At 63.5% G+C, this 12,627-nt stretch overlaps 1 protein-coding gene and 1 non-coding gene across 5 annotated transcripts in view; one reads left to right on the top strand and one right to left on the bottom strand.

Moving 5' to 3' along the window:
- BEGAIN (brain enriched guanylate kinase associated) overlaps positions 1-12,308 on the top strand; it is a 31,992-nt gene extending 19,684 nt beyond the window's left edge. The window contains exons 4-8 of one of the 4 annotated variants that reach the window (XM_024131100.2): positions 989-1,150; positions 2,382-2,448; positions 2,903-3,010; positions 5,405-5,488; positions 6,432-12,308. In XM_024131100.2, coding sequence (XP_023986868.1) covers positions 989-1,150; positions 2,382-2,448; positions 2,903-3,010; positions 5,405-5,488; positions 6,432-7,790 — 1,780 coding nt within the window. In that variant the 3' untranslated portion in view covers positions 7,791-12,308. Of the gene's footprint in view, positions 1-988; positions 1,151-2,381; positions 2,449-2,902; positions 3,011-5,404; positions 5,489-6,431 lie in introns of those variants that run through there. The other 3 variants (XM_055088716.1, XM_055088718.1, XM_055088717.1) reach the window with 3 other exon arrangements.
- Positions 10,935-11,061, bottom strand: LOC112066833 (small nucleolar RNA SNORA25). The gene has a single exon (XR_002892911.1). It is a non-coding gene; the product is annotated as a small nucleolar RNA SNORA25 (small nucleolar RNA).
- Positions 12,309-12,627: the final 319 nt, after the last annotated feature.

Genomic DNA, 12,627 nt, shown 5'->3' with positions numbered 1-12,627 from the left:
ACGGCCAGCAGAACTCCCCTGGTGCCCCTCACCCACCGGGCCGCTGCCCCCTCCCTACAGAAATCAGCCCTCCCGGCTGTTAAAGGTGAGTCCTTACCCCTTGGCCCCTTCTGCGTGCTCAGCCAGTCAAGGGAAAGGTGCCTCAGGTCAGCACATGGTTAGGTGCTCTCTGCGAGCTGGGTGGCTGCCGACAGGAGGGTGTGGCCCCTGCCCTGGCGGAGTTCACGGCCAGTCCCCTGGGTGTGGCCACCACACCTGTCCCTCCTGCCTGTGCCCAACGGTAGCTGCTGTGAACTGATGCCATATGGCTCAGAGTGTGACTCATCCCGTTTCTGTTTCCTGAGCATGGGAACTCAGCGGCCCGGGGTCCCAGAGGAGCCCTCAGTCTGTGGGGAAAATGGAGCCTCAAGAGCCAAGCCTGGCTCTGGAAGGCTTCCTGGAGGAAGGGAGACATGAGCAGGCCAGTGGTTTTCTGAGTGTCTGAGGCTCTGTGCAGCTAGCTGGCCACTGTGGCGGATGCCGCCTGGGCGTGGGGCATCCAGGCTCATCCTCTCCCTGGCCCAGAGGTCACACAGCCTGCTGGGACCACATAGTCGATTTGGGGAAGAGAGTCCTGGTCTAGGGTACGGCACGACTGCCTCTGGGCCTCAGCGTGCCCAGCCAGCGCTGTGGAGGAGCAAAAGTGGGGGACCCTGTAAGCGGTGCCGTCTGCCTCCAGACCGAGACTGGGTGCCGATGGGCGCTCTTTAAACCAGGGTCCTTTAAGCCACCCCCAAGCACTTCCCCGCCTCCCCCCCCCACCCGCCCCCAGTGCCAGACTGGCTCAGGGTCAGACACCCTGACCCCCGGGGCGGGGGCGGGGGCGGGGCGGCGTGCGTGCGTGTGGTGCGTGTGCGCGTGCGTTGGTGCGGCCGGGCGCACCGGTGCGCACCCACCGGCGCCTCGAGCTCAGCGCCGCGGCCCGGCCCGCCGCCGCGTGTCGTTGCAGCGCGCTGCAGGAGCAGAAGGGCGAGCTGCGCAAGCGGCTGTCCTACACCACGCACAAGCTCGAGAAGCTCGAGACCGAGTTCGACTCCACCCGCCACTACCTGGAGATCGAGCTGCGCCGAGCACAGGAGGAGCTGGAGAAGGTCACGGAGAAGCTGCGCAGGTCAGGGGGCGGGGCCTGCGAGGGGCGGGGCCTGCGAGGGGCGGGGCCTGCGAGGGGCGGGGCCTGCGAGGGGCGGGGCCGGCGATCTGCCGCTAGCTAGCAGAGCCGTGCCTCCCACCCGAGCTGGTGACCACATTCGTACACGGGGAGTCCAAGGCTCAGGGAGAGCAAGCGGCTCCGACAGAGTAGCGCTTTGTGCCAAGAGCTGCCAAACCAGGATCTGAACTGGCGCTGGCTACTGCCGGGTACAGGCTCTTCCCAGGCACCTCTGCGTCCCCTGCTCATTCCTTCTCTTGTATTTATGTGGTGGGGCAGCAGCATGACCCAGAAGCAGCCATCTCCAGACCCACACCCCAGCCCCTGTCGCCTGGGTCTCTGACCGGAAAACGATGTCCGGCCTCGGAGGTGACCCAGCATTTAGAGATGGTTCCCTTGAGCAGCACAGCAGCCAGTGGCAGCAGGCTAGGTGTGCGGGGCCCTGAGCGATGACGCCCTTAAAAACAAAACTTCTGTAAACAAAGTTCTGCACGTGTAAGATGGATAGTCTTCTAAAAAATGTTACACGCTTCCCAGGCTTCTTTTAGGAAGAATGTAAAGAAAACGCAAACTTTGCTCTTGGCTTGGTTTGTTTTAAATGTTTATAGAGCATTGGATTTGCAGTGAGGCTGTTTGTCCCTTACTCCTTAAGCACCTCCAGCCTCAGTTTCCCCACTCGCAAGACAGGGGCAATAACACTACACATAGGTTGTCGAGAGGATGGACACTGCCCCTTCCACCGTCACACCGCATGGAGGCAATGGCTTCCCACCCGGCACTTGCCTCCATCTCAGCCTCTTCCAGGGGAACCGTATCCTATTCACTGTGTGTCCCCAGCACTCACCCCAGGGCACATCACACAGTCTTAAGGTTAGACCCCCGCTAACCCGCTGTTGAACTGTAAATCCTTTCGCCAGCCTTGTAAGGACTGTGTGTAAACTGTGAGTTAACCGGCTCTGAGTGAGGACGCGACAGAGTCCCCTGTGAATAACAGGCCTTCCCTTCTCATCTACAGGGGTCCTCGGCCCTGGCCCAGGAAATGCTGCAACAAGTTAGCTTCAATCAGATGCTTTCTAGCACGGGAGCGGTTAGAGCAGGGCGGGGCCTGTGTTCAGCCCTCAGCGGGCTGTATGGCCACAGGGGCCGTGGGAGGGTCAGGCCTGGCACAGCAGTGACCTCAAGGCCTCCGTTGCAGGATTCAGAGCAACTACATGGCGCTGCAAAGGATCAACCAGGAGCTGGAGGACAAGCTGTACCGCATGGTGAGGGCACGCCACACCCCCCCTCACCCCAGCACTCCCAGCCCTGGGCCCCCAGCTCTGGAACCATGGTGAGGACCTCGGGCCTGGCGGCCGTGCCCTTGCCCGCGAGGAGCTGGGCCAAAGGCCTCGCTTCCACCCTGCCCGCTCCCTGCTCCCCAGGGTTGGGCCGGTCCCACGTGTCTCTGCCCCGGTTGGGTGCTCTCCGGCACTCACCTGTCACCGTCCCCACGGTGCAGAGGAGAGGCTGAGGCTCAGAGAGGCAGTGACTTGCCCAAGGTCGTCTGGCTCCTCCCTGGCAGAGCGGGACTGGAACATGGGCCGCTCCGTGCTCTGACCCTTGCGTGCCTTGGCCTCCAAACTCCTCCTCATTATCGGCTGCGAGAGGGGACCCAGGAGGCCCCGGGCCTCGGCTGACTGCCGGGCACCTCCCTCTCTGCCCATGCCCCACCTCCAGGGCCAGCACTATGAGGAAGAGAAACGAGCGCTGAGCCACGAGATCGTCGCCCTCAACAGCCACCTGCTGGAGGCCAAGGTGACCATCGACAAGCTCTCGGAGGACAACGTGAGTGTCGGGCCACTCTGACCCTGAGGGGCTGGCACAGGGCCGGGTGGGCAGACGGGACGGTCAGGACCTCACGGAGTGCCTGGGCGGTCGGGGAGGGACGGGGGCTGCCTCACAAACGGCATCCCGCGAGACCCTCCACTGGGAGGGGATGGGACTTGAGATAGGGAGCCTGGGGCCACGGTGTCCCAGTCAAGGCAGGGCTTCCTGACCCCAGGGTTGGGGCGTGGCCACTCAGGACTCCTGCCTTCGGCCACTGGCGGTGGACATCAGAGTCCTGTGGCTCCCCGTGGGCCCTGAGTTCCAGGGTCCTGCGAGAAGGGCCCCGCTGCCCTCCGCAGGCCCGTCAGCTGAGCACACACTCACTGATGAGCATGTGCTTCTCGCCGGGCCAGACCCTACGGGGCTCTGCGAACACGTGTGAACAACGCAGGAAGCAAGTGCCCTGCCCACGTGGAGCTGACGTCTGAGCAGGGGAGTGGGGAGGGCGGACAGTAAGCGGGATAGATAACGTCAACTGTGTAGTGACTTAGAAGTGCTGAATGCTGCGGAGGAAAATAAAGCAGGGCGTGGTGCCGGGAGTTGCCAGTTGCAGGGTTAGGGAATCTCAGTCGGGCGCTTCTGGAAGAGGCGGCTGGAGCTGAGACCTGAAAGCGATGAGGGAGCTGGCCATGGGACAGCGGGGGAGGGCGCTTCTTCCAGGCAGAAAGAGCCACAGGGGCAAAGGTGGGTCTGAGTAACTTGAAGACCAGCAAAGAGACCAGAAGGGGTTCTTGTGGGGAGGAGAGGCCGAGGGTCTGAGACCAGAAGGGTAACGGGAGGCCGCGTTGTGTAGGCTCCTGTAGGAATCTGGGGGGTTTTTTTTTGAGTGAAGTAGGGAGCCATTGAAGGTTCTTGAACAGAGGGGTAGCCTGACTGAACTTACTCTTACTGGGCTCCGGTGGCTGCTCTGCTGAGGACAGACCGTAGAGGACAAAGCCATGAGTGGGAAGGTCAAGGAGACAGCAATCTGGGAGAAAGACGATGGTGGCTTGGCCAGGATGGCGGCCAGGGGGGTGGGAAGCCGGGGGGCTTTTGGATTCTAGTTATATTTTGAAGCTGGAACCAAAGTGATTGACCGATTTGGGATGTGGGTTATGAGAAGAAAAAATGGGTCCAGCCTGACTGCAGGGGTCGGAGTCTTCAGGAAGGGAGCCACCGGCCGTCTCCTGGGCTGGGACCTTCTGGGGGAGACGTGGGAGGGGGCGGCAGGCGCGGGGCTGGAGCCGGGCCCTGGACAGCCAGGTGGAGATGCCACAGGTAGGAGATGGCGGAAGAGTGCACAGAGATGAGGGGCGGCGCTCAGAAGACTGTTAACAACTTGGTGGCAGGTCTGGGCTGGCCAGACAGTGCCTGCAGCCCTCTGATGGCCAGCGGCAGCCAGTCTGGGGCCTCACAGGAGCCCAGTTCTCAGCTCTCAACTATACCCTTTCAGGGATGCATTGAAGGAGCGGGGGACCCGGGTTCCCTCCACTGTGCAGGCCAAGCCGGGGCACCGGCCTCAGTACAGAAGGTGGCGGGGCGGGAGCCTCCAGGACCAGGGTCCGGGGACGGCAGGGGTGCCCACGCCTTCAGCAGCTCACCTGAGCTGCAGGACGCCTGGGCCTGGGTGACTTGAGACTATGGGAGCAGGTGGACCTCAGGGCCCGTCGGTGGGCCCCAGACCCCCCGCCCCCGTCAGAGCCCGGGCTGCAGAGGGTCCCTCGGCGTCAGGGAGAACCAAGGCCCAGCGGCAGGCACGTGCAACAGAGATTTTCCAAAGATGAAACCAAATCCCCTCGATTCCTACCGTTTGCATCTGTTTTCAGCTCAGGAGGCTGAGCTGGTCCCCGCCCGGACCTGGGGCCACACAGGCCCTCTGCCCCCCACTCGCCCTGACCCTTGCCCGGCCCCGCAGCCACGCCGTGGCCAGGCCTCACGCCGAGACGTGCGAGCGGCAGGCCCCTTCCTGGTCCCTCGCCGGTGCCGGCGCTCTCCACTGCGTTCCCTTGGGAGGGACTCAGAGGCCGAGGGCAGGGAGACCGGGCCTGGTGTCCATGCCCGGGGCCTCCGGGGCTTCAGGGCACATTGCGGGCCCTTCTTCTCCCACTGGCCCCCGCCCTGTGGGAGCTTCCCTCCCGGGTCAGTGGTGGGACCGCCTGGGAGGGCGCCCTCCGTGCACCAGCGGCTCCAGGTCAGAGCAGGGGCCCCCACTGTGCAGGCGAGAGCGTGAGGCCCAGAGGGGGTCCTCGTGCCGCCCACGGCACAGCCGGCTCTGCCCGCCGGTTTCCGCGTTGGCCCCTGGGCACCGGTCAGGGCGGCAGCGACCTTGGCGAGGGGCGAGCCTGTGCAAAACAGCTTCTCTTTGTCTTTTAGGAGCTCTATAGGAAGGACTGCAATCTAGCGGCCCAGCTGCTGCAGTGCAGCCAGACCTACGGCAGGGGCCATAAGGTGTCCGAGGTAACGTGAGCCCCGCCCCGGCCAGGCCCACCGCTGCCCCCTGCCGCCACTCGGGGCTCCTTCCTCGCAGGTCCCACCCTTGAGAGCGAAGGGGCTGGCCGCGCCCGAGGCCCCCTGGCCCTACTCCATCCTGCCGTGCCCTGGCCTCTCTGGGTACGCGGTGGAGGGGCCGCCGCATACGCACCTCCCCGCCAACCCGGACAGCCGGCACGCTCCCCCCGTTTCCTCCGGGGACTGCGCCCAGTCCCCACCCGCTGCGTGAGCCTCCCGGAAACCCTGTGGTTTGGTTTGGGTACGATTCCTGACAGCGCTCGTTTCAGAGATAAGAAACTGGCTTCACACGGGAGGCACTGGGCTAAGGCCACAGGGCCCAGCCTCGGACCCAGGGCTCCCACCCCAGCCAGCCTGCCCCTCCCCTCACCCAGGCCTTTCCACCTTCCGTCTCCCGGAGCCTGGGCCCCACCTCAGACGCTCACAAAATAGATCACGCGGTAGCGGGACGCGCCCCACGGGGCACCAGGCGCTCCTGCGGAAACCGCTGGGTGCCTGGCCCTCGATCTTTGTCGCACCTGTTTCTGAGTCTGTCTGGTTTGGGAGCACCCAGGCCACGTGAGTGGGCCGGGGGTGCCCTCCCAGAGACCCTGGGGCTGGGAGAGCAAGTCAGCCCCTCAGGGGAAGGCGCGAGAGCGGCCTGAGTCAGAGCGGGTTCCGGCCTCCAGGCTCCGCGGTGCCCCCCTGGAGTGGGCCGGGGTGGGTGGCGGTGACCAGGGGTTCTCAGGCACACGCCGGGAGCTCGCGAAATAGAGCATCCCGGGCGCCGGCTCCAGCTGGTGGGATTAGAGAGGCCCCGGGCAGGTCCCCGGTTGGTGAGCCTCGGCGGCCGGTCCTGGGCTGACCGTGACCCCCGTCCCCTCCGCCTCCTCCTCGCGGTGTCCCATGCCAGCTGCCCTCAGAGTTCCAGGAGCACGTGAGCCTGCACATGGAGAAGCAGGGCTGCAGCCTGCCCTCCGCGCTCTGCCGCCCGGCCTACGCCGACAGCGTCCCCGCCTGCGTCCTCGCCAAGGTGCTGGAGAAGCCGGACCCCGGCAGCCTGTCCTCGCACCTGTCGGATGCCTCAGCCCGCGACCTGGCCTTCCGCGACAGGCTGGAAAAGCCGGGCCCCCGGCCCCCCTACAAGGGGGACATCTACTGCAGCGACACGGCCCTCTACTGCCCCGAGGAGCGGCGCCGTGACCGGCGGCCCAGCGCGGACGGGCCCGTGACCGACGTGGGCTTCCTGCGGGCCCAGCATTCCACTGACAGCGCGGCCGAGGAGGAGGAGGAGCCCGAGGCGGCGGCCTACCCCGCGGGCTACCGGCACGAGGCCTTCGGGGGCTACGCGGCCTCGCTGCCCACGTCCAGCTCCTACTCGAGCTTCAGCGCCACGTCGGAGGAGAAGGAGCGCGCCCAGGCCAGCACGCTCACCGCCTCGCAGCAGGCCGTCTACCTGAACAGCCGCGACGAGCTCTTCGGCCGCACGCCGCCCGCGGCCTACGGGAGCAGCCCGCGCTACGCCTCGGCCGCGGCTGCAGCGGCTGCGCCGCTCGAGGCCGAGGCGGCCCCGGGGTTCGCGAGGACTGTGTCGCCGTACCCCGCCGAGCCCTACCGCTTCCCGGTCTCCCCCGGCCCCCAGCCCGCCCTGATGCCCCCCAACCTGTGGAACCTGCGGGCCAAGCCGGGGTCGGCCCGGCTGGCCGCGGAGGACGCGCGCGGCCAGTGGCGGCCGCTGAGCGTGGAGGACATCGGCGCCTACCCCTTCCCGGCCGCGGCCGCCGCCGCCGCCCCCGGCCGCGCCTCGCCCGGCGGCTTCGACGACCGCTACTTCGGGGCCGGAGGCGGCCCGGGCGAGAAGGCCGAGGGCCGCGCCAGCCCCCTCTACGCCAGCTACAAGGCTGACAGCTTCTCGGAGGGCGATGACCTCTCCCAGGGCCACCTGGCCGAGCCCCGCTACCTCCGGGCGGCCGGTGACCTGAGCCTCAGCCCCGGCCGCTCGGCTGAGCCCCTGCCCGGCTACGCGGCCAGCGAGGGGGAGCGGGAGAGGCTCGGGGTGCAGCTCTGTGGGGCGGGCGGCAGCCCCGAGCCCGAGCCCAGCCCCCGGAGCTCCAGGGGTTCCCTGGAGCCCAGCTCCATGGAGGCCTCCCCGGAGATGCACCCCGGCGCCCGCCTCAGCCCCCAGCCCGCCTTCCCTCGGACTGGCGGCTCGGGGCTCAGCCGCAAGGACAGCCTCACAAAAGCCCAGCTCTACGGGACCCTGCTCAACTGAGCACCCAGGTGCAGGCCTCGGCCGTGGCCGCCCCGCACACCGGGTCCCGAGGGGCGCTGCCTCGCCTCCCCGATACCCATCCTCCCGGCCCCGCAGGCGAGGACCCCGTCGAGCCTGGGGCGGGGCGGGGGGGGGGGCACCCACGTGTCTCGTCCGCCCCCGCCCCGCCACGGTGGACCGTTTCTCACACAGCAACCTCCTTCCCCGCCGGAGATGAGCATCCCCCCTTTTATAAAGTGCAACTATTTTTATAGAGCAAAAGGGTCTTTCTTAACGCACTCAGCCTCCAGCTCCCTGGATGGCGGCCTAGACGTTTTCGACGCAGCGCTCCTTGATTTTCAGGTGAGGGCGAGTGGGGCCTGCCCCTCAGAGGGAAGGACGGTGTCCCGCGGAGACCCCCCGCCAGCCAGTGACAAGGGAACCCTGACGCTCTGTCCACAAGGAGGGGGACTGGGACGGGTGGAGGGACGTGTAACGTGTGCAGCTGTTCTCGCCGTGGTCCGCAGTCCCGAGTGGGGCCGGTGCTCGTCCCCCAGCGTCCCGCTCCCCGGCACCACCTCGCTCTACCTCAGATGTAATGAGGCCCTCCGCCCCCGGTTTCTGTAGCTTGCTTCCCTGTCGTCTGTGATGCATGCCCTGTCTCAGTACTGTATTTTGCATTCATTAATAAAAGACGTCGGTGGAAAGAATTTGGGTTTGGGTAGTTTCTCCTCCCCTCTGCCTTTTGATGTCGGGACGCGTGGCCCTGGGTGTCTCCCCCTGTCCTCCCCTCTCTGAGGCCAGGGCAGCCTGATAATAACGCTCCTCCCCCACCCCGGCACGGTGTCGTCCAGTGTTTGAATTCTTCCATCGTCTCAACCCGCTAAACGTTACTATTGCCATTTTATACGATGTTCCTTATAGACTTCGCTTCTGCCTCAAGATTCCTTAGGATTTCCTTTAGTTCGGCTCTGCTGGTGACAAACTCTCCTGGGTTTTTTTTTTTTTTTTTTTTTTTGCTCTGAAGATGTCTTTGCCCCATTTCTGAAGGATATTCTCACTGAGGAGAATGTCAGCGGGGGTCTCTTTCCCTCAGTGCACAGAGGTGTCCCCTGGCTTCCCGCTGGGGTGGGACTCGCCATCAGTCCCCCCCTTCCCAGGAGCTGTTCCTCTGGCGCTGATCTTATCTTTTTCTCTCCAGCTGCGGAAGATCTTCCCTTTGACTTTGGCTTTCCGCAATCTCCCCTGAGGTGTGTCTCGCTGTGGATTTCTCCTTGTTGGGAATTCACAGGGAGTCTTGTATCTGTGGATTGGTGTATTTCATTGGTGTATCTGTGGATTGGTGTATTTCAGTAGTTGAGGAAAATCCTCGTCTACTTCTACTTAAACTACTTCTCCACCCTTCCCTCCTCCTGGGACTGCCGTCAGAACCTCTGTGTCCTCTACCTCTGTCTCCCTGCCTCCTTAAGACCCACACCTTGGTGTCACCGTGCTCAACCTGCATTCTTCCAGGTCACTAATTCTCTTCTGCTGCGTCCATTCAGCTGCCAAACACGGCCACCAAGTTTTTAGTTTTAGTTATTAATGTTTTCCATTTCTAGAAGCTCTGCCTGGTTATTCTACAGACCCACTATGCCACTGTCTAATAGTTTCCTGTTCCCTGGAGATATTTCCAAGCTCGTCTTTTGTTTCCTTAAACAGAGCGGGCACAGCTGGCTCACTGTCTGGGTCTGACGCGTCCATCAGGTGGGGTCTGTGTAGACCTGTTTATCTTGGTTCCTGCCCATGTTGCCTTGTTTCTTTGTGAGCCTGGTTATCTTTGAGCATGCTCATTGATGCCCTTGAGAAAGTACTTGTGAACGTTCTCCAAGGCCTAGGATGGAGGGCCCCTCCTCCCGGGGGGCTTTATGTCTGCTTCTTCCAGGGGCTGGGCACTTCCCACTGGGAGGGGACCACCTCGGCCCAGGTGCACGCCTGAAGTTCCCGGCCCAGCCAGCTTCGTGTAGCTCCAGGGTGCCTGCACCTGAGCTGCCGCTGCAGGCCCGGGCGCCCACCCCCAGGAGCAGATGTGCCCCAGGAAGCAGCCTCCTGGCGGGGGAGGGGCCGTGGAGAGGCTCGGGAGTCAGCTCCCCTGTCTGGGGCCCAGTTTCCCTGTGGGCAGGTGGGGAAGCAACCCTCACCGGACTGGGGGGCAAATGGGAGGGTGGAGGGGAAAACACATGGCCCCTGGCACCCAGCAGGCTTCGCTCAGAGACGCTCCCAGAGGGGCCCTGAGCCTCCTCAGCACCGCGTGGGTTGTGAGACTGGAGAGCAGGGCCGGGAACCCCAGGGACTTTGCAGTCTGGGCCCAGAAGGCCAGGCCCCTGCACGGTCACTTCAGAGTCTGAGCGCTCTTTCCCCGCAGATGGCCAACGGGCCTCACAGAGCTGTCCTGCCGTGGCCTCTGAAGCCAGCCACAGCCGGGGTGGGCTTCCCTCCTTCCCCAAGCACCCCCCTCGCTCCACCCCGGTCCTGCCTCACTCCCACCAGGACCCTGGCTGTGCACCCACCGTCCACTGACCCTTCTGTCCATGTTTCTTCTCAACCCACAGCAGGCAGTGCAGGGCTGTGTGACCTTGGGCAAGTCCCGGGCCCTCTGGGCCGCTTTCCCCTTCTGGAGCCTGAGGACGCTGACTCGTGAGATTCCCAGGGGCCCTCGAGACTGGTGGCTGTCCCACTGCGTGGAGAGCCCCAGGCTGCGCCCGAGATGGGTCCTGAGGGAGGGGAGGAGCGCAGACTTCCCGGGCCTGCCCCTCTGCCCTCCGAGCTTCGGTTTCCCCAGCGGGACGGTGGGGCCACAGCCACCGCCCGGGGGCCGCGAGGATCGGCCTCACTCGGCAGAGTCACGGCCATGCTCAGCAGCAGACACAGCCACGCTGGCATCTCAACATGAAACCGTTCTCCTCCCACGACGGCTTCGGATCTGTATTTCAGATCTATGGGTGAGGCGAAGGTAGGCGCTCGGCCCCGGGAAGGTGGGTGGAGGGGACAGCCCACACCCCTTTTCCGTTCCTGCTCCATACTTTCTAAATTTAGCTCTCGTATTTTATTTTTTTTTTATTTTTTATTTTTTTTATTTAAGTTGGAAGACATTTACATTTATTTTTACTTTCCCTAGCATGAGTGGCTTGTATCTCCATCTGGAAAACATAGCACTATCAAGTTACTATTATATCCAGTGGAGAACTCAGTCTTTGGTCACAGCGTAAAGAGCTCCTGGATTTGGTCCCATCAGCCCTCTTTGAAATGACCTAAGCTCTCTTATTTTAAAATTGCAAATGGTGAACTCCTAGACACCTTGCAGAGGATCGGGAGTCTTGAATGCCCTTTGGAAGACAGCACTTGGAAAAAGAAACAGATAAGGGTACGGAGAGCACCTGCCCTTCTTCCCGGTAAAATAACCTAAGAAGGGGGTAGGGCTTGCAGGACGTGTAGTTAAGAAATCAGATCCACGGGGGAGGGGTGCTGGGAAACAGCCGCAGTGGTGTCTGGGGATACCTGGATATCCCTGTCCCAGGAGGGTCAGAGCTTCGGCTGGTTCAAGGTGACCGGCGTGGTAAAGAAGCGGCCTCCAAGGACAGAGATTTGGCTGGTGTTTTTTCCCCAGGAGAAGTCGAAAGGGTACCGGCCCACAAAGGCCCCACGCAAGCAGATGATGGGTCTGGGACCCATGGTGTCCTGGCCCCAAATCCCACAGGGCCGCAGGTAGCCGGGGTGTGGACTCAGCACAGGGGAGGGGCCGGGCAGCTCGGTGGACAGGGAGGTCGTCCCCTGGCCGCACCCCAGCACCCACGCCAAAGCCAGTTGAGTACAGCCCGTAACTGGTGCTCGTTAACCAAATGAGTGGTCGTAGTAACATATCACAGTGGGGAGAGCAGTCAGCCACCCACGTGATGAACTTCTCACTCAGAAGACACTCCACGCCGGGGAAGGCAGAAAAACGCCCGCTTTGGGCTGGGCTCGAAAGCAGGATGTCTGGACCCCAGGATCCGGGGCTGGATGCAAGGTCGGGGCAGGAGAGGCGGGCGAGAGGCACCTGGGAAGGCCAGGCCCCACTATGCCCCAGACGAGCCCAGCCTCCCCTCCCGGCCTGTGTCTGGGTTCATTCACACGTGGCCAATCCATCCGACAGATGCCTGCCAAGGGGCTGTTCAGGCTGGACCTGGGGTGACACACTCTCGTGACAATACTGTGGGGGTCCCGTCACTCTCGCCTCCAGCTGCATAGTGGCAGCTATGCCTGGCCAGGGACCCCTGGTCTGGGGCGGGCATGTGACACAAGCCAGCCCATCAGAGGCCTTCCCTGAGACTTGGCAACTGGGAGTAGCTCACTGGGGGCTTCTGCCGTGAGAGGGAGTCAGAGCTGGCCAGAGAGGGTCTCGCCAGACCAGGTCCGAGGATGAACCCAACCGCGCCCTCCGGCCTGAACTGGCTCAACTCCTGCACCAGTGGCTGGGCTGACACTGGTGCTAATATTATCACTAATACTGATACTCCCGCTGCTGACTGCTGGCTCCTGAGCGCCTGCTGCATACACGTCCTGCCGAGAGCTAGATAGCACCCAACCTGATGAATCCCCACAAGCTGGGTACTATGAGTTCTCATTTACAGCAGGGGACACTGAGGCACAGGGCAGCTCAGCACTGGCTGTGACCGCACAATAGCGAAAGGGGGTGACGGGGTTGAAGTCCACGGCCGTCTGATCCCAAAGCCCGCATCCTGTGGGCAGGTCTTAGCTGCAGTTACTCACAGAATGCCTCCCGCACGCAGGGGCCAGGGATGCAGCCGGGAGCAGGGCCCTGTGAGCCCGGGAGGTTTGC

The sequence above is a fragment of the Physeter macrocephalus genome, chromosome 11 (assembly GCF_002837175.3).
Source record: "Physeter macrocephalus isolate SW-GA chromosome 11, ASM283717v5, whole genome shotgun sequence".
NCBI classification, from domain to species: domain Eukaryota; kingdom Metazoa; phylum Chordata; class Mammalia; order Artiodactyla; family Physeteridae; genus Physeter; species Physeter macrocephalus.
The sequence above is the reverse complement of the archived record's forward strand: the minus strand, read 5'-3'. Positions and strand labels throughout refer to the sequence as shown.